This window comes from Semicossyphus pulcher, unplaced genomic scaffold (genome assembly GCF_022749685.1).
Source record: "Semicossyphus pulcher isolate SPU_LCO1_2020_fin unplaced genomic scaffold, fSemPul1.0.p SCAF_3, whole genome shotgun sequence".
Lineage (NCBI taxonomy): Eukaryota > Metazoa > Chordata > Actinopteri > Labriformes > Labridae > Semicossyphus > Semicossyphus pulcher.
This window is the reverse complement of record NW_027211704.1, coordinates 2,942,418-2,967,766: the sequence shown is the minus strand read 5'-3', so window position 1 is coordinate 2,967,766 and position 25,349 is coordinate 2,942,418. Positions and strand designations below refer to the sequence as shown.

At 44.8% G+C, this 25,349-nt stretch overlaps 1 protein-coding gene across 1 annotated transcript; it reads left to right on the top strand.

The window, feature by feature from the left end:
- Positions 1–11,115: 11,115 nt before the first annotated feature.
- Positions 11,116–24,953, top strand: apcdd1l (adenomatosis polyposis coli down-regulated 1-like). Its single transcript, XM_069678588.1, has 4 exons — positions 11,116–11,683; positions 21,431–21,614; positions 22,809–23,328; positions 23,501–24,953. Exons 1-4 carry the CDS (start codon positions 11,599–11,601, stop codon positions 24,266–24,268), a joined length of 1,557 nt encoding a protein of 518 aa, XP_069534689.1. The 5' UTR covers positions 11,116–11,598; the 3' UTR covers positions 24,269–24,953.
- Positions 24,954–25,349: the final 396 nt, after the last annotated feature.

Genomic DNA, 25,349 nt, shown 5'->3' with positions numbered 1-25,349 from the left:
AAATAATTATTTATGCAGGTTTAAAGTTTGTCTGTGTTCACATGGTTACATCCATCTCATTTGCGAGGTATCTGTTAACATTGCAGGATGCTTCGCATGTACCTGCTGTACAGTTGTCATGTTGGCCTGGACTGAGCACCAACCCCTGAATCTATCACACTAATGTGCTTCTGTTTTGGTTTTGGGAAGCTGATAAAACAAGTCACCACCCTGTAAAGATCCAGTAGCACTCAACAATTGGTTATATATACGTCTCAAACACTGTTCAGAGAAGTTAAGCAAACAGTCAAATATCAAATTAGATAGAAACAAACGCATAATTCTGTTCTGAAAAATGTTGTCGATTTGCAAACCGTGCAGAAACATTCTGACACGTTTCATTTCACTAATGAAGATGGAAGCGTTGCAGAATTGGAGTGACAGTTGAGGCAACCTGCAGCCTGGTAGTAAATAACCCTGAGACTGATTATCATCTGCGAGCGCTCACTGCTCCTGAATATTTGCTCAACTTTTCCCCGGGTGTAAAATATCTGCCAGAGACTCTCCATCTGGCTCACACTGTCAGTGTCATGAGACACTTTGCTCCGACACGCAGACACTTAACCTCCCTATCTGTGTCTCAGCTGCCAGGGTGCTCTTTGAATCTGTTTGTGGTATGTGTGTGTACGTGTGTGTGTGTGTGTGTGTGTGTGTGTGTGTGTACGTGTGTGTGTGGAACTGTCCTCTATCTGTACACAGGTCTGAATGCATGCCTATATGTTCCTGTGCATTCTGTTTACCTTAAAGCACATGAATAAGTGGGTATATTGTGGGTAAAGCTCTGAGGAAGCTGCTCAGTGAGGCTGACTGTGAACCTCCAAATCTATGTGATGACAGATCAAGTATAAAACCAACACACAGCTCTCACAGCAGCTCTGCATGCCAACCTCTGGAGTCTCAGTGGTTTGTGTGTGTGGGTAAAGGGTGATTGTTTAGCATAAAAAAACCCTCTACCACCAGATTTGTTACGATACTGATACGATTGATATCGGTGTCGGTATCGACCTCTGATACTGCCCAACAATCAGTATCGGCAAATAAGCTAGTCGATGCACAGATGTGATACCACCCCGATGTGCGGAATCACATATTTTGTCCTGGTAAGTTAAGTGTGTGTTTTGGTTGGTGGAAGTGGCTACAGCGGCTCCACCCACAGAGCTCTACTGCGCAGGCTCCAAATGACGTCACCATCGCAAGATGGCAGCGCCCGTCACTGGAGGTGTTTTGGCTTCAGTTTTGTACAGTGAGGGGGAAAATTCACTAAAGGATTGCACGGCTTTTGCACCTACTAAACCTGTGAAAATGACCCAAAAGACTGAAGAGGCTTAAATGCACCCGAAAGTGTGCTGCAGAGCAAACAGCGTCTCTGTGCTCCGGTGTCATTTGCATGTATTTAAATGAGTCATTATGCAGACATTCGGGGGAAATTTGGCCCCTTTCTATGCAAAAAGCACCTAATTCTCAAACACCAGCGCTAACAGCACCGCGCAGATAGAGTGGAAATATTACCGTCTGCAGAGAGCTGGAGCTGAGATCCGTCAGCGTGCGCTCAACTAATGCCTGAGAGCGCAGCAGAGAGTGGAGGTGCAGACAGCTTCTCTCCACAATCAGACACAAAACAGGAGCAAACTGCACAAAACTGCGAAACTTTATAGCCGTGTTTGTGTTTGAATATCATCAGTGCAATCTGCTTTGTGAATCGGACCTGGAGATGGAGCGGATAGCGGGGGCAAATGATGCGCAATTTATGGAGCTATCAGCGGCCGCAGTTCATTCCCCCCTGAGAGTAGAGGGAGATGCGTCGTCCATCTTTATATGCAGTCAGTGATTCTCACGCAGACTGTCACTGGGTGATCATTTGTGGTGAAACACTTCAGATTCAGACTGAATTGGTTGACTGATTTGAGGTCATTGTATTAACGGCTCTGATCATCTGACTGACAGCTGATGATTGATGGCTGAAAACGACTAAAACAAGACCTAATAAATCTGAACTTTCTTGTAAAGATCTTTCAGTGTTTTATATGCATGTTTTGTAGCTCCGAGGTGCTCATTAAGGTGGCACCTGTGGCTGCACAGTAACATGTTTAGACATCTGCAGCTGGGCGGGATCACAACATCAGACTCAAACACGGGGCCTATCTTATCATCAGCACATAAAGGAAACATCAAAACATCGCAGTATCTCAGACCTCACCTGGTTACACCACCCAGCACCGTCAACAAACCCGAAGTCTCTGAAAGAGATCGACATCGCTCAGCTCTGGGTGACAGCTGGAGCAGAAACACGTAGTTTACTCTCCTCAGCAGAGTGAAATCTAAAGGAGAGAAGGGCGAAGAATAAAGAGCACATGTGGGTGTCTTTCCTTTTTCGGCTGCATGTTTGGAGTCATGCATCTTGCAGATAAGAGGCTGGGATGTGAATGTGTGATGATTAAAGAGCAGGGTCCTATCCGAAGGAGGCTTAGCATGTGTGGCGCTGTGTCGGGATGGCGGGCATGTATCCTGTTTGTTAACACCACACACACACACACACACACACACACACACACACACACACACACACACACACACACACACACACACGCGCGCGCACACACACACACACACACACACACACACACACAAACCATCATCAAACAGCAGGAGAAGTTGAAGTCACGCTGAGAAGAGAGAAGAGAGAGAATGCAGCTCCAAATGAACTGAACAAAAAAGACAAGAAAACTCAACTTAAGAGAAAAACAAAGAACATGTTTGAAGATTTAGTTTCTCTCTTCTTCTGGTGTTTTTGGCCACTTGAGCGCCTCGTCAGGCTGCTCGATACAGACACGCCCCCTCGACAACGATGCAAGCAGCCATTCCAGGAGCCAACCAGTCGACCAACAAGCACCGCACTACTGTTACTCAAATACAAGTTAGACGTCCATGCATCCATCCATCCATCCATCCATCCATCCATCCATCTATACCCCTGATCCTGTTCAGGGTTCAGGGCTCACACATAGAGACAGACAACCTTTCACGCTCACACTCACACCTGTGGGCAATTTAGAGTCACCAGTGAACCTAACGAGCATGTCTTTGGACTGTGGGAGGAAGCCGGAGTACCCGGAGGGGACCCACACATGCACGGGAGAACATGCAGACTCCACACAGAAAGGCCTCCTCACAGGAGCTTTATAGCTACCGAATAGTGACAAATGGTTTGGAGATGTTTTGGTAACATTGCATGCAGGTGCTTTCACTGTTATTACATGATTCTTTTTACAACCACTTTATTTAAACCTGAGCTGATAGGACACTTTGTGCTAACTACTAACAACTTCTACCACCAGACGCTGCTCGACTACGAGATGACTACATTACCAACACGGCCACCTTTCTTTAAAGGAAAAGCTCGCAAGGTTACATAACTCACAAGTCCAACAGACGCCCAGACTACAGACAAGATTAAGCTCCTTGATGCTGTCCTTTTTTTCTGTGACGAAATGACAAAGAAAAAACTTTCCATCAATTCACATTTGGACAACAATAAGGTGGGAAGCCTTTGTTTAAAATAAACAGCAATAAAGCATCCTCAGCTGTTTTCCTTTGTCCAAAGAAGCTCTTCTGACGATGAGTGACACATAGAAGTACTGAATATTAAGAAGCAACACTGTAAATTTTAACAAGTTAACTTTACTTAAAAAAATAAGGAAACTCATCACCTTGGGAAAAATAAGATCAGTTAGTTCAACTCAAACCATTTGAGGAAACCAACTCTTTTATTTAATATTAAAGGTATAATAAGAAGGATTTTTCCTGCATTTTGTCAACAACACATTCAAACTGGGCCCCTCCTGCTGGGCTCTTCGTCACAGCTCACTTTCACTCTCTCGTGCGAGAACATGCCCACCCTGCGGAGCTAACACGACAGCATCACGTTTACCATTGCGCTAGCATGCTAACCGCCGGTTAGCTTGTCCTTCCCGGTTTGAGGCACCTACCTTTCCAACAAAAGGCCAACTCTGCATCGCTCTTTCACCATGTTCGCCGGTCTGAATGGGGCCCAATTGCTAATTTGAACCACTCCCAACACTCACCTGTACGCTGTGATTGGCTCAGGGAACCACGACAGTGGTCACATCAGTGTATTGAACTTAAAATGAGTGAGTATTTTGAACTAATCAATGAAGTGAGATGAACTTAGGGAAGTAGTTTAACTCAACTTAAAACTCTCCTGTGTCGACTCATTTCAGTTGATCAAATCGATTACCTTAAACCTTTGAAGCTGCATTAACACAAAACAAATACTGTAAAATTCAGTGTATAAGACGCACTGTTAATACAAATTTTTTTAAACATTTTTATTTTTTTCCGATAGCTTCCATGTCATGTGACCCGGTGTCCTCAAATCAGTGTTAGATATTAACACTCACTTGGACAAAAGTGAAATATCCTAGGAACGAATAAGTGCATTCATTTTCTGCTGCAGTTAAGACAGCTGATATTGTTGCTAGGTTAGTAAAAAAAAGTCCTAATTTACCCAGAATTCATGGCCAATTGGTCAAGATGTAGACAGTTTTGTGAGGAGAAAGTCGCCGTCTGACTCGAGTCTGAATATCAGAATGATGTAAGCCATACGATCTTTGTGAAACAGCCTGTTCTCTTCTCTTTAGAGTCTCCTCTCTCCTCTCTTCTGTTCACGTCTGTTATCTTTTTCTCTATCAGTCATGTTTTGTTGCACATTAACTTTCAGCCCTACTGGGGGCGCTGTTAGCTCGTACAGGGACCTGCCTCGATCCAAGCTGCCAGAACACAGACTGACCGACATGAATGAACCCAGTCTGAAGTTCTGTGTGAATATTCAGTCCATGTGTATGTATGTATGTGATTTTTCAACTGTGTGTGTGTGTGTGTGTGAACGTGTAGGATTCGGGCCCAAGCAAACACACACCACACATGTAGCCCACCGTAGTCGATCGCTCGTGCTCGGTGCAGGGGTATTAGTTTCAGGATTGAGAAATTATTTGATTATAAAATAGCGTTGACTGTGTGTTCTCTGGAAACTCGTGCCAGCTCCTGTATGTGTGTGCCAACAGGCCGGGCCCAGGATGTGTGGGAGTGTGTGTGTGTGTGTGTGGTTGGTTGGTTGGTGGATGTATGGTTCTGTGTATTAGAAACAGGAAATGGAAAAGGGGAGCGAGGGTGAGATTAAAAAATTGTGTATGCATACATTTAGGTATGTATCTAAGGCCAGTCAGTGATGTTTTTGATGTGTGTTTGTGTGTCAGTGTGTGTGTGCATTCCTGAGAGGACCCTGAGCGGATCAAAGCCGCTGACACCCCAGGCAGTGTCGTCCTGAGGGAGCCAGCTGTCAGATCTGGGATCAGAGATCAGCGGCGTCTGTCCTCCCTCCTCTCCGCTCTCTGTGGGGTCTGTCACAGCAAGTTAGCACTTAGCCACAGGCACCGATCAACAATCAGATTAGCCTCGCCTGAAATAATGGCTGTCGGAGAGATGAGTGGACCTTCCGAAGAGAGAGGAGCCAAAGCAGAAGAGCTGCAAGAAGATACGACAGAGACAAAAACTCACCTTGTCAGAACCAACGGTGGGCACAGCTATGCTTTATCGTTAACAGGTTTTTTATGACGGTAGTTTTTCCGGAAACATAAAAATGAATCTAATTCACGTAAGCATTGTTTTTTATGTCAGCCCCTCGCCTACTTTCATGTACAACTGATTTGTTCCAAAGGAAACATAAAGCCAGCGGGGTTTAACAAAAAGATGATGACAGAGCAGGGCAGTCGTGTCTCTGGTTTATGATCGTTACCTGCACTGGGACCTGAGTGTCTCGTTTGGTTTCCTTTTGATGTCGTCGGAATTACAGTAAAATATTTCTCCTCTTTTGTCAATCCATAAACTGTATATAGAACATAATTTCTCCACTTCTCCTGTTCAGGCTCGAACAGGGGAATCGCCAGTCAATCACAGGGCTGACACAGAGACAGACAACCTTTCACGCTCACACTCACACCTTTGGGCAATTTATCGTCACATATGAACCTAACGAGCATGTCTTTGGACTGTGGGAGGAAGCCGGAGTACCCGGAGGGAACCCACGCATGCACGCGGAGAACATGCAAACTCTACACAATCAGGTCCACTACGCCGAAAACAGGATTCGAACCAGGAACTTTCTAGCAGTGAGGCGACAGCGCTAACCACTGCAAACACTAAACATTACAAATTTCACTCAATAGACAAAGCCAAGTTAAACCCTTCTTGACTTGGATGAGGAGCCCTCTGCATTAAGTTATGGTAGATCTTGACTGAGGTCTTGGTTTAATGCAGAAAAAGACTGCAGTGACACAAAGAGATGACCAAAACGATGATGGTTCCTTTAACAGTACCGGGTATCGGGCGGTATCGGAGCTTTAGTACTTGTACTGGTAAAACTACGACGAGTACCGCACCTCAATACCTCTTTACAGCTTGACGTTAGCCTCCCATTGGTTTAGCAGGCCGGCGGAGTAGCAAAGTTGAGTGTTAAAATGTCAGCAACAGTTGCAGTTGCATCATTCTGTCTATTTACTTTGTAAAAAAAAGTGGTATCAGTGCATCCCTAAACTTAAAGGTATAATAAGTAAGATTTTTCCTTGTATTTTGTCAACAACACATTCAAACTGGGCCCCTCCTCCTGGGCTCTTCGTCGGCAGAAGCTCCCTCTCACGTGCAAGAACACGCCCACCCCACCGAGCTAAGACCAACAGCATCACGGTTACCATTGTGCTAGCATGCTAACTTCCAGTTGCTAATATTGAACCACTCACCTATGCGCTGTGATTGGCTCAGGGAACCACGACAGCGCCCCTCCTGAAAACGCCCCGTGCAAAGCAAAACAAGAGAATAGACGCAGAGGGAAGGGTCTCACAAGGGTCTGCACACACACTCACCAACACACATGTATAGAGGCCCAGAAGTGATGATTTATATTATATTTGTAAAAGTCTATATTTTATTTTTCTACTTATTTTTTACCTTTAACCAAATTGCTTCTATTAAAGAAACCTCCGAATGAGACTTTGATGATGTTTGGCGCTCTGTGCGCCAACCATCTGTCTTCTTACTACAACTTGTTTAGCACTACCTTTAGGGGTGACCGGGGTTTGCTGTCACAGTGCTTATTACAGCCAAACAACAGGGCGCTGTTTCATCATGTTCACATCAAACATTTGGCCTGATGCCATCATCCTTTCTATCACTTTTTATCAATTTTTTTATGTAGATTATGTTTTTGTATTAAAAGTTTCAACCTGATTTTACAATCAAAGATTTATTAAAAAGCTGAAGGTAGTTTCAGCTAACTAGCTAGAGCCATGTTGTAGCTAGTATAAAGCTCTTGTCAAGAGGTCAGGTGTCGATGGTTGTCTCACATGTGACAGACATTTTATGTAGGCTACTTTTCAGGCTGTCTTTTTAAGCCCATGTTACTTCTGGTCATTTATTTTTTGACAAACATGTGTGATGGGGTCGGTGGTGGTCAGTGCATCAGAGTGTCTTTAGTGGAATAATAGGGATACCCATTTCAGACTTTAGGTTTCCGTCTAATGTAGGAATGACCACTGTAAGTGTGACAACCAACCCCGGTCTCCCCTACTCAAAAAATGTCCAGTGAACATAAAGAGCGGTAAAAGTTCTACCACAATTTAATTTAGAAAACAAACAAGAGAAGAGAGATGTGAAGGTTAATAAAAATGAAAAGATCTTGCAGCATCGTTTGGTCTAAACAAATTAGTTTTGGGTCTAAACAGAAGTTAATCTGTAGTTTTCTCTTCCAGATAAGTTTGAGTAACACAGGTGCTGTTTCCAGATCTCAGCAATCTACCTTGGCGAGTGCAATGTTATTAAAACAGGAAGAGAAACTGCGTAAATCAAACAGAATCCTCCTTTAAAAACCATCCGTGACCTTGAGAACACGACTGTGAGAAACTGAGCGAGTGCTTTGAACGTACACAGCTTTAGGCCGACTGACAACTGGCAAAGAAAAGTTAATATAAGCAAGATGATGCATGACAGATCAGCCATATAAAACACAGCACCGGTGGTACAATTACTCAGCCCACATGCATTGGCCATCGGCTGTGAGTAATGGTGTCAGGAGTGTAGCACCCCTGACTGCGTGCCAGGCCTCTGGTCAGCCCACCCGTCCAACATGTGCTGCCAACTCTGGCTTTTGGCAGGAGCTTTGAAACCGTCTTTACCTCCGCAGCGGTCAGCAATGTCAACAGCAGCGTCAGACCACATGTAGACGCGGAGCTGATGAATCAGTGTGACTGCAGCGCCTGTGTGTGCATGAGCTCTTCTAATGGGCTGTGATAGGAGTTTGTGCAAACGGTGTGTGTGCAGCTGCTGCAGATATGACTTTAGACTAAAGGTTCGGTTCACCCAAACTATAAAAAGCATACTTTCCCGCTCACGTCTCGAGGTGTTACATCATGCACACAGCTTTGGTTTCATGTGTTAAAGTTTTAAAAATGTGTCTATGAGATTTCTGCCTCCGCTCCAATAACATTGAGGTAAATGGAGTTTTATTTGAGGATCTCACAGCATTAAAAGTCAATAGCGGCATCTTTTCCCAGACAGAGTTTTCCCATTACTCTCAATGAGCCACAGAGAGCGCTGTCAACAGTTTTCATTGGGGCTATTTCTTTGGTAAAACCTGGTTCCAATGAAAACCCTCCAAAGTGAAGCCTGTGAGTAACTTTGACATTTTTAAACATTTCCACTGACTTCTTTTTGCAATTTTCAATCCAAATATGTAGTCATGCAAAGAGAGACCTATCTCCACACTAGCCCTGTACCAAAGCTGGAAAACTGTCTGACTGAAGCCGTCATCATTCTGCACTAAAGCTCTGGGAACTTCACTAACATCCTGCGCTGCACTTAACCAAAGGTGGAGCTGTAGTGTCCATTTGGGGGAACATTTGCATGCGTCCTGGCTTTAAGTACCTTAAATGTAAAAAGGACCCAGCAGGTCTGACTTCTTTAATCTATCCATTATCTATACCGGCTGTCCTGTTCAAGGTGGGGGGGTGTAGCCTATCCCAGCTGTCATTGGGCAAGAGGCGGGATACACCCTGAACTGATCGCCAGACAGCCTTTTATGTCACATATGGACCTAACGAGCATGTCTTTGGACTGTAGGAGGATGCTGGAGTACCCGGAGGGAACCACGCATGCATGGGGAGAACATGCAAACTCCACACAATCAGGTCCACCACGGAACCTTCTAGCTTTGAGGCGACGGCGCTAACCACTGCATCACTGTAGCAAACACTAAACATTACAAATTTCACTCATCACGACAAAGCCGAGTTAAACCCTTCTTGACTTTGATGAGGAGCCCTCTGCATTAAGTTATGGTAGATCTTGACTGCGGTCTTGGTTTAATGCAGAAAAAGACTGCAGTGACACAAAGAGATGACCAAAATGATGATAGGTCCTTTAACTTTAAGGGATAATAAGTACGATTTTTTCTTGCATTTTGTCAACAACACATTCAAACTGACCCCTCCTGCTGGGCTATTCGTCAGCAGCAGCTCACTCTCACGTGTGAGAACACGCCCACCCCACCGAGCTAACATCGACAATATCATGGTTACCATTGTGCTAGCATGCTAACTGCCAGTTGCCAATTTTAACCACTCCCACACTCACCTGTACGCTGTGATTGGCTCAGGGAACCACAACAGCTCCCCTCCTGAAAACGTCCCGTGCAAAGCAAGACAACAGAATAGTTGCAGAGGGAAGGGTCTCACAGGGGTCTGCACACACACTCACCAACACACATGTTTAGAGGCCCAGAAGTGATGATTTATATTATATTATATTTCTAAAAGTCTATATTTTATTTTTGTACTTATTATACCTTTAACCAAATTGCTTCTATTAAAGAAACCTCCGAATGAGACTTTGACCATCCGTCTTCTTACAACAACTTTTTAGCACTACCTTTAGGGGAGACCGGGGTCGGTTGTCACAGTGATTCGTGACTTATTGCATCATAGCTGGGTATTCTTAGTACGGACACCATGTTAGAGGCAATGACACCAAAGACAACGCTGAAGGAGAAGAGAGCACGTGGGAAGAGAACGAGAAGGAAGCCAACCAAAGAGTAAATCTCGGCCTGATCGAGACAAAAAATAGTTCTCGCAGAATTTTTCGTCTTTCATAGTGCATCCCATATATAGATGCTACAGTCCTCGATAGGGCAGCCCCTGGCTCATCCTCCACCCTCAGCCCCCTGCCACATGTCATCCCCACTCTATCTTCCCCTTTTTTCAGTGCTATCAACTTTCCTCTCTAATAAAGGCATAAAAGGCCAAAAAGCAGCCAGGTAGTTCAGAACACACAAACCAAGATATCTTCTGAGTCAGTGGGCGGCGCATTTCTCCTCTTCTAGTAGACTTGAATCAACTTCACGACAACATCCAGCTCGTGTGCCGAGCAGGCTCATCCCTGAACAGTCTGTCCAGTGACTGCAGAGAGATCAAACTGGTAACAGATTGCCTGTTAACTTTCTTGTGATCAATTCAAATAGTTATCTCTTACACTACAGAATAAAGCAACCATGTGCTTTGTGATCCTCAAACTAACACAAACTAAATCAATTCATCTTCATTTCATTGGGGTGGAAGCAGGAGACTTAGTGATGAATAAATTACAGCTAAGACATATAAAACAAAACTATGTGCGTGGCTGGACTCAGAAGAGCAGTAAGAGTACCATCAGATGTGATGTCACGCTGTGGCTGCAGTGTTAACTCTCCTCCACCATCGCCCTTTTGCACCTTGCTCTAAAAGCTCCCCAGAGCCTTCACTTTAGGAAGAGCACCGACCCCCTCCTCCACACACACACACACACACACACACACACACACACACACACACACACACTGAAACTTTCTCTCTCCGTCCCTCTCTCTCTCCTCCTCCTCTCCTCTCAGCTCAAAACTATAAGAGCAAGACAGGAGCGCACACACACAAAAAATACTCCTCCTCTCATGCACGCACACACTCGCTGCACATGCACCGAGTGGAACTGATCCACAGGGCTGCACAGTAGTGAGGCAACAGTGTGTGATCGAGAGAGGGGGGTTGGAGAGAGAGAGAGAGAGAAAGAGAGGGAGAGAGAGAGAGAGAGAGGGAGTAGTGACTCTCCCTCTTGCAAACTTAAGGAGAGCTCCAGTGTGAAGAAGTTGCATGAAGCGAGTGGTTCCATCTGAGGAGTTATCAGACCATGGGCACCAAGAAGTGGAGGTAGAAGAAGAAGAAGAAGAAGAAGAAGAAGAAGAAGAAGTTGAAGAAGAAGAAGAAGAAGAAGAAGAAGAAGAAGAGAAACAAGTTCCCTGCTAGCTGAACAGGAGACCAGAGAGTTTCATCTGAGGGATTACTGGACTCTTCATTTATGCGCTCGTGTCATGGTGATATCCTACATGAGCGTCTCTCGTTGACAGGAGCTCCTCTGTGTCTTGGATTTCCCCGGGATCAAAGTTTGTTTTCCGAGCAGAGAGTGTGAATGAAGTGTGCGGAAGCAGGAAACATGTCAAACGGACGTTTCAGTCACCTGTTGAGGGGAGTTTGGCTGCTGTGGCTTTGGCAAGGTGAGTCCGAGTACTGTCTGCAGGATGACAGCATCTCGTTTTAAGTCTTACAGCTGCGTAAACAGTTTTATGAATGTATTAAGTTTGACCAGATATCTGTGCTGGGAATTTCTGCAGGTTTAACATGGTTACAATTCATTTAAAGCCTATTTTCTTTGGCCTAAAAACTGATGGTAAATGTTTAAAAAGTTTAAGAACGCTTAAAAAGCAACAAAACAATTCAAGTTCAAATTGCATTTTACTTTAAAAGTGATTTCTTCTTCTTTTCTTTATTTCTCTTGTGCACCTTTTGTGTGTTTTTTGGGAACTTTTACTGAATTTATCACAAGAAAACTGGTGCACACAAGAGCCATGCACAAACACACATTAAATGTCCCTCTTGCATTGCAAAACAAGCCCTATTAATTATTAAATAATAGGAGAATTACTTTTTGCTTTAAGTCTTGCATTAAGAATCTGATCTTAAAAGATTGTCGCAGATTTCCGCCTGTAATCCAAAGCTCTTCCAGTATGTAAAAAAGGGAGATAAACGCTCTCTCATGTGAGGAATCAGCTGAACATGTGCGGATTTAGCTTAAAGAACACATGGTGGGACACCGAGACAAAAAGAAAGGAAGGGATTATATCAGACAAAAACTTCAGGAAGTTATTAAGTAATTTGTCCCGATGTAAATGATTTGCAAAGTTCAGCATGTTGAAAAATAAAAACACAACCTCTGCTGAGGTTATAGACGTATGAATAGCCGGTCTGTGTTCCCCCTCTCCTCCTCTGTGTGTCTTCAAAGCGTCAGTGGGATCTGAGGCCGGTGGAGGAGTCTTAAAAGGAGCTCCGGCTGGTGCCTTTAAACAATGGTTCCCTAGGAGCAGGGAAGCGTGGCCCTGGAACTAATGTTGCCATTATGTTAATGGTTAGAATAACAGGAGACAGCCATTACTGACCTTACCTCAGGCTGCTGCGCTGAGACGGTCGCCCAGCCGCCGCAGCCAGGATCGCGGAAGCGCAGCATTTTGGCCATCAGGGTTTGTTAGGGTGATGGGCGGCCGGAGACAGACAGGAGGAGGCATCTGCCCAGTTATAATCATCGTCCAGCAACCCCCCAAACCTCGCCCTCCACGCCTGAAGCTGCTTCAGCGGCACACTGGCAGGCTGGTATCTGTGAATTGTTTTCTTTTTCACAGCTCAAGTGTATTAGAGGAGACAGGCGAGGTTGAGTCACTGGCCTTCAACAGATGCCTCAAGGAGCCGAGCAGCTCTTCAACACAAACAGAGCAGACATGAATTTAAATTAAAGTGGACGTTAAATTCATTTTCATGTTATTCCTGACAGGTGGAATCTGATTTCTGAGGGGGAGAAAGCTCCCCGAGCCGGTGTGCTCAATATTAATGATGAGATGAGTCAAAAAATGACGTCCTTCGAGCCTAAATTTGACTCTAAAGCTACAAACACTCACTTGTTGGAGCTGTGCCTCTCTTGATGAAGTGTGTGGGAAAGATAAAAGTGACCCCTCATACTGAACGGAGGAGCCACAGTGACGTTTGGAAAGCGCCTGGTGGATCTTCGGACGAAAGAATTTCCTGTTTTGTCCGACGTTTCCTGAACTGAACTGAACTTGATGGGAACATTTTACGGTTCCAAAAATCAAATCACTGCATCATCTCACAAAAGAGTAAAACCCCTGATCGCATTTATATGAATTAAATCTTGGATGATCCAAGCATCTGAAGCAGCCACCGACCGGCTCTCCCCGAACGCCTCCAAACCGAGCTTTTGGATTAAGGTGGAACCGATGTAATCTCAGCTCAAAAACATCAACGGACCATCAACTCCGCTTGTACACAATCAACATCTCGACTGCCTTGTCTGTCCATCAGGAGGAGACACCACAATGCACGTCAGGGGAAATTACAATCAGGATCATCTCCAGTGTCGACCATAGCTGAAACCCACAGTGCATCCAATCTGCTGGAATCACAAACAACACAAGTTTAAAAATCACACAGTAGAGGGGCGTGTTAAGCTCACGGTTAAGGTGTGAGATGCAGCAGCACCATGTGTGAGCTGTTGCAGCCAGAGTCCTCTAACCACAGCCGAGCTGGCAGCAGCGTCCGCTGGGCAAACCCCTGTAGATCCCTTGTCTAAATAAACGAGGCCGCCGGATTAAGCAGCTTACAATGTGATGAAAAGACAACAGTAGTCGTGCATGCGCTGCCCCGGGGACAGAGGGGGAGACTCCGGGTCCTGGAGACCGCTACGAGATGTTGGGGTTAAAGCCCCCGAAAAAAGGAAGGAGGGACTCAGGGTTAGAATAACACAACAGACCTCATGGTCTTTGAAAAACCTCTAAATCAACCTGACCTCCGCCTGACTTTGGTGACAAGGGTGGAGGGAAGAGAGAGAGCGAGCGGGGTACAGCAGCAGAGGGGCCTGAAAAACAACTTTACATGGCTTCTGTACCCGCCCTCAGTCCCCGACCTTGTAGGGAACTAAACTTTGCATTTAGTTACAAGCAGCTCAAGAGGTCACAGTTTCAAATTCAATAGTATGATTACAGAGACATTAATAAAGAACCTGTGTCCGACTGTACAACATCACTTAGAGCCATGTCCGATCGTGCAGTGATCGTAGACCTATAAATACACTTAAAGCCAACCCTACGTCTGTTCTTGTAAAAATGAAGCATCTTAGATTTTGTCTTTGAGTTTGTTTCTCCAGTGAATCAGTTTGTGCAGCTTCCAAGTTTTTTCATCTCTTATTTTTATTTTTCAAGATTTTTTTGCTTTAATTCGATAGGACAGCTGTAAAGAGACAGGAAATGTGGGGAGTAGAGAGTGGGGGATGACGTGCACCAAATAATCAGCAGGCCGGGAGTCGAGCCTGCGATCAGCGCGTTGAGGACTGTAGCCTCCATACATGGAGCACCTGCTCTAAAAACTGAGCTCCACCAGCGCCCTGCCTGAACCATTTCTCGTCATACTCACATCGGTTGGTTTGGGTTATTTAGATTTGATACTTGACACTGTCTTCGGTCACCAAAGTCGTTGGTGGACGTGAGACAACTGTCTTTCTAGTTTCTCTCGCCATGTTTAACTTTCGTCTCGACGACCCCAAAATCGCTCACTGTCATAAGCTTATGCACGGCGAGTTAGATGAAGGGTTTGTTATCGATTTCTTTTTTTTTAAAATTATTGTTTTGGCCTTTTATTTTGATAGGACAACTGAAGAGAGACAGGAAGTGTGGGGAGCAGAGAGTTGGGGACGACATGCGCCAAATGCGGCCCTTGTTATCAATTTCTAAAGATGTGAGACACGTTCGCTTGCTGTAGCAGCTGCAGAATTGGGGAGACAGGTGACAATAGAGGAGAAATGTACGTTTTCATAAGGTAAAAGTTGGTTATAATGTGGCGCTGGTTTAACTCAGCTGGCATAGCAGGCGCCCCATGTACAGTTTACAGGCTCGACATTTGATGTCATCCCCCTCTCTCTCCTCGAAACGTTTCCTGTCTCTCTTCAAAAGCTAAAAAAAAAAAGTAGCTTCTAATAATTACATTTTCAATTAGCGTTGTGATTGAAACTATCTGAGAAGTTTATAGAGGGAATTCAGCCTTCGATGCAAACTGCATTTATATGATATTTGCGATTGAGGGTTAAAACTGAACGGCCCTTTATTGGAACGGGTGACAAGCCAATAAATAGTTGGGAGTCACCGTCTTATAACACCTTTCCAAAATCTGGAGGACAGCTCAGCGGCTCAGCGTGCCTGAAAAAGCATCTGTGAGCTGTGATTAATGTGCAGCAGTCAACTAAATATGTGGAATGAGCAGAATCTCAGAAGCTACTGTATCATCGCACACAGTAACAACACACACTCACACACATGCACCTCACTAATCTTGTCACGAAGAAGCCTCGCTCCTCCCACCTCCAGACCTGCAATGTCCCGACCATCTTCACTCACCTCATCAACCACCGATGGACACAGAGGGAGAAAAGACCTGAGCGAAAAGAGAAGAAAGGGAGGAATCTGAGATCCATCCACATGAAATGAGCCGTAAATATCAGGGCTTTTTCATCGGAGGAGGGGGGGCCGCAATCAGCGGAGGGGGAGGCGGGCCAGGAGGATACGGGTGCTTCAGGGACAGCGTGGAGGGCTTTGTCCTGCACTGAGGCAAAGAGACGAGAAAGTGGCTTTATGAGACACAGGGGGTGAGCACGCTGAGAGAAATGGGGTGAGGATGTAGTAAAGAAAATAGGAAACACATGAGGAAGTATTTAAAAGACTGGAACATGGACGGATCGGTCTTGGTTTGCAATCACTTTAGAGCACCAACAACATTTCCTTCAATTTCACTGCCTCCCCTTTGGCAGGTTTAATGATCCTCCTTTTAAATCCTCAATAGAAGCAGCTATGAGGCAGACAAAGGCGTCCCTCTTTAATGAAAAATTACTTTTTAAAGTCAGGCGCTCGACTCCTCCTGCGAGCTCTGAATCAAGCGTTCCTGGATGTGGTTCTTGTTTTTACAGGACAGCTCCAAATAAAGACGCACATAAAAGTGTATTTTGACTTTGGCGCTGTGGATGAGACGCGAGGGAGGAGAGCGACGGCTGCCAAACCGTAATCATAAATGCAAACAAACAAACAGAGTGCAGCCTGGAGGTCTGTTATAAATGGTGTCCCTTCTGTGCTGTAAATCATCAATGTGTGGACTGTGTTTTCGTGCATGTGTGGGTAGTTGAATATGGACGCTCAAAGACAGGTAGATTACTTTGGCCGGTCATCAGTCGCCTGAAGTGAAGGCCGGTGGCGGCGGCTGTGTTGGTGGTGATGACAGACTGTCAGTCCAGACCACACGCAGGACGCAGGCTGCTGCACTGACCCCTTGTGGGAGAGGAGTGACACTGCAGGAGGGCAAATGAAGGGACTGTGTGTTGCCTTTACCTGTCTGTAATTATACACCTGAAGATGTTGTTCAGGTGCATTTGAGAATGAAATCAGGTTTAAGGCCACAGCCCGATGCCCTTTTCCAGCCTACTGTTTAGGTAAGGCTTGAACACAATCTGTCATTGTTCAACATCTTAAGAGCCCTGGCCTTAATGAGCAAAATAAGCTATTGCAGTTGACTGTAGCCTCTTGTAGTGTTGTTGTCGTTATAGCAGTCAAAATATTTGCACATCCAAGTTCGATTGCGTCTAATTATCCTTAAATGGTTTAAAACAACAGTCAGGTGTCCACATGGACATTAAAACAGGATTTTCTTGGTGTGATAAATCATCTTGGTCATTCTGCTCATGAAGAGATCTGGATCTAATATGCGTACCTGTTAACTGACATGGGACGGAACGCATAGTCCCCGCTTTGCTCCAAAACATGTTCAAAGGTTTATTTTAATCTAATATAAAACTTGATTAACTTTATTAATCGAATCCAGTGAGCGTCTTCTGTCGAGCTGCAGCAGAGGGAGAAAAACCCAAAGAGAGAATTTTATTCACACTTTAATTTACACTTTTAATAAACACGCATACACGTTTTTGGACAAAATGAGGACTATGCATTTTGTCCCCACTGTCTTAGAAGTGGAAGTATGTTACAAAAGCATGTTACAATGGCAGGGTAATAATAATAATGATAATAATAATAATAATAATAATAAAGTTGTTGTATAGCACTTATTAAAACTAAGGTTATAAAGTGCTTTACAAAACATAAAAGCCCAACAATAAAACACACAACAATGAAGGAATAAAACAGAAAGTCATGCTGAATAAAAGAGGAACAACGATGAAGAGGAGAGATGATTCCAGTGAGCAAAACCTGTTTCAATGTTCATATGGGCACCTGACTGTTGTTTTAAGACACACTAGAGAATATGAATATATCCTTTAATAAGAAAAGAGCCTGTAAAGTGTTATTTATAGTTTAAGGCTTTGCAAACTATTCACTCGCTACATATTGACCTTTGATTCCTATGATGACACTGATGTTAGTGACATGATTTTGACTTAATTAAAGAGTCATGGGGCGCTGGTTTAGCTCAGTTTGTAGAGCAGGCGCCCCATGTACAGCGGCGCAGCAGCAGCCACAGGTTCAACTCCTGGTCTGCCGATCATTTGGTGCACGTCATCCCCCACTCTCTCCTCCCCACACTTCCTGTCTCTCTTCATCAAAAATAATCTCAAAAACCTGAGTAAATGTTTGCTGTTGTACTGAATGAAGCAGATAGTTGTCAGTTCAACAAAAACCTCAGATGTCTGTGATTATTTTGATTACTGTTGTGTAACGAGGCTTCAAATCTGATAATAGATGATTCTAATAAAACACAGTTTGTATTTTCTCAAGGAGAAACTACATTTTTGGTGTCATTGCTTTTTAATAGTACAACACTTTTAGACTTTAGCAGATGCATCTACATGAGTCTCTCCACCTCTTGTGTTCATTGCATTTGGTTGTGCGTACTTTTGACAACTTAAATAATCGAAAATCATAAAAGTTACGTTGTAGCTAAATTCATCACAGTGAGTTTTATTGAAGAATACATGAAATCAGTTTCTGACGGATCCACTGAACTGTGAGGCCGAGGTGCAGACTGCATCAGGGGGAAGTTTTAGGCCCCATGGTGGAAAAATAAATCAGTGGGAACCATTTCAGGGTTAAACTAATCATATTTGACTGCATGTGTAGGAAGTGAATGAACTAAAATGGTCCCTCATCTCCTCCAAATTGAGTTGGGGGTTGAATATTATCATATGTATTACAACATTGCCTCACTTGTGGTTGGCTCTTTTGTAGAAGAATACGTGAACAAAAAAACCCCACGATGAGCAATTTTGTTTTACTAAGCTCCGCTTTTATGAGTTCTGTTTTAGTAAATGCAACCATATGCCCAACTGGAGCGAGATCCAAGAGAGGGGAGGGGGCTGAATGACAAGTGACCTCAAGAAACACTACAGAAACCGAAACATGGCAGCCCACAGGCTCCACAACACATACTTTGACTTTCGCCTCATTGTCCATTCATTGCACCGAGTGGGAGGAAGCACTCAGGCAACATGTTGCACGCAGATACAAAGGGTTGATAACATAAAACAGGCCGATTGGATGACTTGCAAGGATCAGTGGGAATTAATTAATCCTGATTAGTTTTCTGCTTGGAGCACTCCCGTGGGAGCGCAGCTGGGAACGACTGACCGGGTTCCCTCGCCAGCTGCAGTGACATGGAGAATAAACAAACACATCCCCACATCGGGAAAATTGCAAACATGTTTCGATGCCTTTGACAGGAAAGAGAAGTATTAATCATATCAACAAATTGACAGACTGCTTGAAGGACGGGAACCGTGCCTGGAGCTAAAATCTGGTTTTGCGGTCTGCGACTGTACGGTTCAAACGATCCAAGTGCTACATATGTGTTTGTGTGTTTATCAGGTGGAGGGATGCAAGGAAATGACTGAGCTGCACACATGTCTGTGGTTGTGGTCGGCATATGGGAAGCATTCCAAGGGTCAGAGGAACAGAAAATATCCTCTCTGTGACACTAACAAGGTTAATAAACACCGATCACTCAGCCGCCGTCTTGGAGCTTTTTACAGAAGAGAAACCTGCATCGAAAACTTTCCATACCAGTCAGAATTTCCTTGAACGCCGTCTGGTCAAGAGAAACAAACTGACCTGTTGCTCAACTGGAGGCTCGACAGGTGATGTTCTCCCAAAGTGCACCTAAAGCCAAACGAGAGAGAAGTGGAGTGATAAGCCCGTAAAGCTGTCAGACCACAGATGACCCAGAGGAAAGTTGAGAAGTGAGAGAAAGAATGCGAGACCTCTGAGGATGATGAGGAACAGGACGGAATAAGAGAAGTGCAGAGGAAAGACAAGAAAAAGCAAGTTGGCTTCGCTGACTAGAAGTGCATTTCAACATTTTTTGAAACACTTTTAAGGCAGAGAGTTAAATAAGAAGATCAATAACACTGTGCATTCATGAGCTCCTCGGATGATCCCATTTCCTGAGTTTGAAGTCTTTTTTCCGACTTTGGTGTGTTCATGAGCTTCAGTCGTAATGTGGAACAACATGAGCAGATTTGTTATGGAAAGAAACTAAAGGTTACAACCAAATACCACATTACAAATTACATGTGCGCCAAAAAAATGTACACAAATACTTAAATTAAACATTTTTGATCATCAACCAATCAACTGCCTTTCATGTGCAAAGCTTCCAAATAATTTTGTCAGACTTTCCAAGTTGTTTTTCCAACTTCAGGGGTGCGTTCCAATTTTTCCAGTCAAACCATCCATCCATTATCTTTACCGCTTATCCTGTTCAGGGTCGCGGGGGGACTGGAGCCGAGTTACACCCTGGACTGATCGCCAGTCAGTCACAGGGCTGACACAGAGACAGACAACCTACAAGCAATTTTAGAGTCACCAATGAACCTCACAAGCATGTCTTTGGACTGTGGGAGGAAGCTGCAGTACCCGGAGGGAACCCACACAGGCCCGGGGAGAACATGCAGACTCCACACAGAAAGGCCTCCTACGACCGAACTGGGAATCAAGCCAGATACCTTCTAGCCGCAGCGCCAACCACTGCACCACCGTGCAGCCCCAGTCAAACCAATTCTTATGAACAATGCGTGCAGCATGAAGAGTAAAGCTACAGTCTGCAGATGGTTAGCTTAGCTAAAGAAAAGACTGGAAGCAGTAGAAAAACAAACAAGCCTGGTCGTCGTTTTTATCTCGTTTTATCATTAAGAATAAAATTGTGTCGTGGATGAGAGCGAGAGGAAAACCGGGGATCTGTGAGAGTCTGTGAGAACTCATCACCCTTGACTCCTGACTCTTGTTTTGGGAGGATGAAAATGAAGCCATGATTATTACAAACTCTAAACAGCACGACCTGCCAGATGCACAGACCCCAGTGGGTTTCCTCAAGTTGCGACCATAAGGGTGTAATCAGACAACCTTTCCTCCTTTCTTTCAACTGAAACCAGACCGACGCGCTCGGCCTTGCTTTGTCTACAACGCACACATCTCTCTGCTGCAGCAAGCCTTATAGAGCAGACAGTGCAGTTATGACCCTTGACAGATTGCAGGTGTGCACGTGTCAGATCAATAAACGTTACAGAGTGAAAAATGCTTTCATTTAGATTAACTTAACTGCCTGTGTTTTGGAAAACTCAAGCAAGAACATCCATCATGATAAGTGTTTTTTGAATCATATTATCAACAGATGTGTTTGGCTTGGCTGGCCTGCTGCAGTCACAGTTTGGTGTACCTTGATGATAGCAATGCATAAATACAAAGAGCATACACTTGTGCAGGATATCACCAGCAAACACACCTCAAAGACGAGGCGTGTGTTACAGCTGCAGGCTGATTGCAGCGACAAGCCAAAACTATCTGCCAACATCCTGATTCACAGCTATGTATGGTTTCTATAGCATCCACTCTCCACTCATTACATGGAGGATTTACCAAAATTACAGCCCTCAAACAGTCAAACAGAATTGTGTTAAGAGGTAACTCGAAGAAGATGTGAATATTCCCTTATGGCGATTATCTGTTCCCTTCTCTTTCTGACAGAGGAGGCCGATAATCATCTGTGAACTGACTCAAATTGGTGTTCCAGTTTCCTCAATCCAGCCAAAATCAGCCTGGAAATCCTAACGAATCATACTGGAGCCTCTGCGTTGATCTGATTGGATGAGAGTGATAATTTACTCACTGTGTTTTCTGACTTTCCCTCCTCTGTAGCTGTTTTTGTGTCTGGAACTGGGAGCAAACTCTGGGAGGTGCCCACAACTTCCTTTACTTCTTCCTCAAACCTGAGTGAGAGCCGGCAGTGGGAGCATGACTGCCAGTACCGCCACCTACAGGAGGGAGTGAGAATCACAGCAGACATCCCCCCAAGACTGGACGGCACATGGGTGTCGACAAGGTGATTTTTTAAACTGAGAGTTGTTTTAGTATTAAAGTATATATAATGTTTTCTTTCCACAATTGATCACATGATAAATTGTATGTGAAATAAGTTACTTTTTGTTAAAATAACTTGGCAGCTCCTTCACCTCTGTCAAGCTTTATAGCAATTTTCAGTTCATGGTTTCACTCTCACTGCGTTTGGTTGTTTTCAGCAAAAAAAAGTTGTAGTTAAGCCACTGTACGCTCCCTGCCCAGCACCAAACAACAGACCAACAAAGGCAGCGACTGGATAGTGAGCATAGTGTAGCATTTAGTAATTTGTTCCCGAGGTGGTGGACACCAAAACAGAGCTCAAACTGGGTTAGTTTTGATATTGGTCTGGCATTGGGAGACGTCTTAGATCTCTATGTTCATTTTCAAACTCAAATGTGCACTGACCAAAATGCCTCCTGTGTAGGTAGCTTGTTTCAACATCTGATTTACATGGCTCATACGTCAACATAATCCACAAGCGTATGGCATAACATGATTACGTAGTATAATATGAACTACCATCCAGTCAATTTAAACCTGACGGGTTGGGGCGCTGGTTGAGCTCAGTGGGTAGAGCAGGCGTCCCCATATACAGAGGCTATAGTCCTCGACACAGCGGCCGCAGGTTCAACTCCCGCCCTCGGCCCGTTCCTGCACGTCTTCATCTGATGGGTAGCAGATTCAGAATGTTCCGCATCAGTGGCAGCCATCTTGGTTGTTTACAAAAATGATTTAACGGTCTTCCGTCAGTTATTACATCAAATCCGCCCCATATTAAATAAACCTTGTAATTGGCTTGACCTGATTCAGACCCAGTAGATATTTGCCTGATTGGGAGGGAGACCAGACCCTTCTGTCGAGCAAATAAACATGAGCTTGCAAATTCGTCCAGTTGCTGCCAAACATCTGTTAAAGCAGGTTGAATTCTTTAGCCAGGACCATGAAAAGGAGTTGGATAAAGTGATATAAATAAAACTGTTATAGCTTTAAAAGAACGATATTCAGAGACCTGAGATTCTTGTGGCTTTTTGCCTGTGAAGACTTGACAAGTACTTGAGACTTACTCTGACAGATTTGGGTCCAAAATGACTTGAGACACTTGGAGACAGTTCTGGATATGGAAGAAACAAATCTCTACAGGCCACAACTATCACTAATCCTCATTTTCTGTGTTCAGATGTGAAGTTCGGCCTGGACCAGAGTTCCTCACCCGCTCCTACACCTTCCATCCCAGCCGTCACTTCCAGGCCCTGCAGCACTACTACACAGACAGCGGCTGCGAGGACCCGGCTTATTCCCTGATAATCAGGGGGAAGCTTCGTCTGCGTCAGGCCTCCTGGATCACCCGCGGGGCTACAGACGCTGAACACCACCTCAGCAAGGTGGGCATCGTGGTCCACAGCCCAGCAGCCAAGCAGAGGCTGGCCTCCAGGCTGCCTCCGGCCTGCGTGGGTTCAACCCTGGGTCGATTGATGCCGGGGAAACTGTTTGAGCTGTACAACACCCGGGCAGGGAGGGGATGCCTGGCAGCGCTGGGCTTTTCCATGATGGAGATGGAAGTGATACGTGTGGAAACACAGCACCACAGCCATGGAAGAAAGGTCCAGGAGCTGTTCTTAGGGGACATTCACACTGACTGGACCCAGAGAACTCAGTACAGACCTACAGGGTACCAACAGCCTCTGCAGAACGCCATGGTGAGACACAACTGTGTATTTTCTCTATCACAAAAGGCGTGTAGAAGATTAATTTAGTGCCTTGCCCAAGGGCACTCCATCAGTTTCTAAGGTTAAAAACGTAGATAAAAGCCTGTCTTTAGCTGTGCAGTATTAAAACACATTGTCTCACTTCTCCCCTTTATCTTTGCAGCATCACATCCACCCCTGCCCCATGTGCGCCCTGGTGTACCGCTCTACAGAGCAGCGCCCCCCGGTGTTACACCGCAGCCCTGCAGCGCATCTGTCTCTGACAGGCCGCTGGGTCAGCCAACGTTGTGAAACCCGCCCCAACATCCTCTTCCTCACCCGGGACTTCATCTTTGATCCTGACCAGCATGCATGGGAGGGAATCTACCGGCACTACTCTGACCCCATCTGCTCTCAGCCCACGTTCACCCTGAGGGCCTCGGGCCACTACGCTCAGGGGAACCCCTCTGTCAAGATCTCAGGAGCCACTGAGTTTGTTTTCAAGGTCACCCAGGTGAGAGTCACAGCTGAAGAGGAGTCCACAGCAAAGCTGCTGAATGGGTCAAAGCCAGGAAAGTGTGGTCGAGCGGGAGGCTGGGAGGTCGGGATGGAGCAGGACTTGACCCCCACAGCTGGGTGCAACCTGTTGGGCATCAAGCTGCCACATAAGGAGTTCGAGCTTTTCAAGACTGAGCTGGACCACAGGAAACACCCGCTGCTGTTCATCGGAGAGAGGCCGACCGACGGGTCCAGTCCAGACCGACCACAGAGGAGGCCTACGTCGTTTCAGGCTCCCATGGTGCTTTGCAGTGGGGGGGAGACACATCCCTCACATCGCTATGGCTTTAACAGCAAGCAAGTTCAGTTGGCAGTCAGTGGGGCAGACAGACTGGCACAGCTGGTGTTACTGGTGCTGGGATGTGTGCTGCTCAGCTGGTCCTGTGTTTATTAGAGACAAAGCTCAGGAATATAACCTGTTACGCAGCTGGAGTCATTGATGGACATTGTATTCTGGCAGCTGTCTTTCACTCTTCTTCCATATGATGATGACCACATGTCAATCATGAGACACTCAGAAGAGCTGAATAATTCTGAGAAACCTGCCTGTAGGTTCACCTTAATGACTCTTAACTTCTACAGCATTTCTACCTAAAACTAATCTGTATATAAACCAATGATATATACAAGTGCCGTCATTTCAGCATGTAAAAATATATTATTTTAAACCGTGTTTCTTTTGTATAATGATCAGATGTTCTCATTTAACAGATTTTTTTGCATTCTTGGGCTCATTTTAACATCAAAACTGAACGCTGTGGACATTCCAGCGCACATCACTCAAGAGCTCATTTTACTCCAAGATGCAGTGAAACTAATGCACTTTGTACAGAACATTGTCTCCTAACAAACTGGAAAGAAAGCTGGAAAGTACAAACGTTTGTAATCAGCACTCTAATAGCTGCCATTGGTCTGATGCCACTGTGGTGAAATGTTGCCTTGTCTGTAACTTCTTACAAAGCTTGTGTATTATTCTGATTTTCTATCAGCGGTCAATCCAAACAAATCAAATGAATATTTATTTTAACCATTTATACTTTTTGATAAGAGAAAGATTTTGGTCTAATGTTTCAGCTAGTTTTGCCATTTAAGCAATGATTCTTTTCTATGTTTATTAAAAATGGCTTTTCATAACATCTCGTGTTCAAGGAGTCTTTACGTCTGCAGCATTGTTAGCAGCTCTGTGAGGCTGTACTTAGACAACGCTAAGAACTAGCATTAGCAAGCCGACATGTTCACAATGATGATGACGATTTTTCGACATCGTAGTTTAGCATGTTAGCATGCCATTTGCTAATTAGCACTTCTTACCGCAGAAAATACAACCTAGCAGGTAGCCTCGGCTTACGTGTGTCCAACTGCTGTAGCTTTACAAATCCACTCGACGTCCGTTGTAGAGTTGAGAAAACACAAACAACTTTATTCCACAGGTGTCACAAGTCCTGGATAATATAAAACTTAACAGGACAGGACAC

Excerpts from the sequence above, each read along its gene's own strand:
- apcdd1l (XM_069678588.1), top strand. The coding sequence starts at position 11,599 with ATGAAGTGTGCGGAAGCAGGAAACATGTCAAACGGACGTTTCAGTCAC. Across the intron at positions 21,615-22,808 it reads GGCACATGGGTGTCGACAAG|ATGTGAAGTTCGGCCTGGAC; the intron begins GTGATTTTTTAA and ends TTCTGTGTTCAG. Across the intron at positions 23,329-23,500 it reads AGCCTCTGCAGAACGCCATG|CATCACATCCACCCCTGCCC; the intron begins GTGAGACACAAC and ends TTATCTTTGCAG.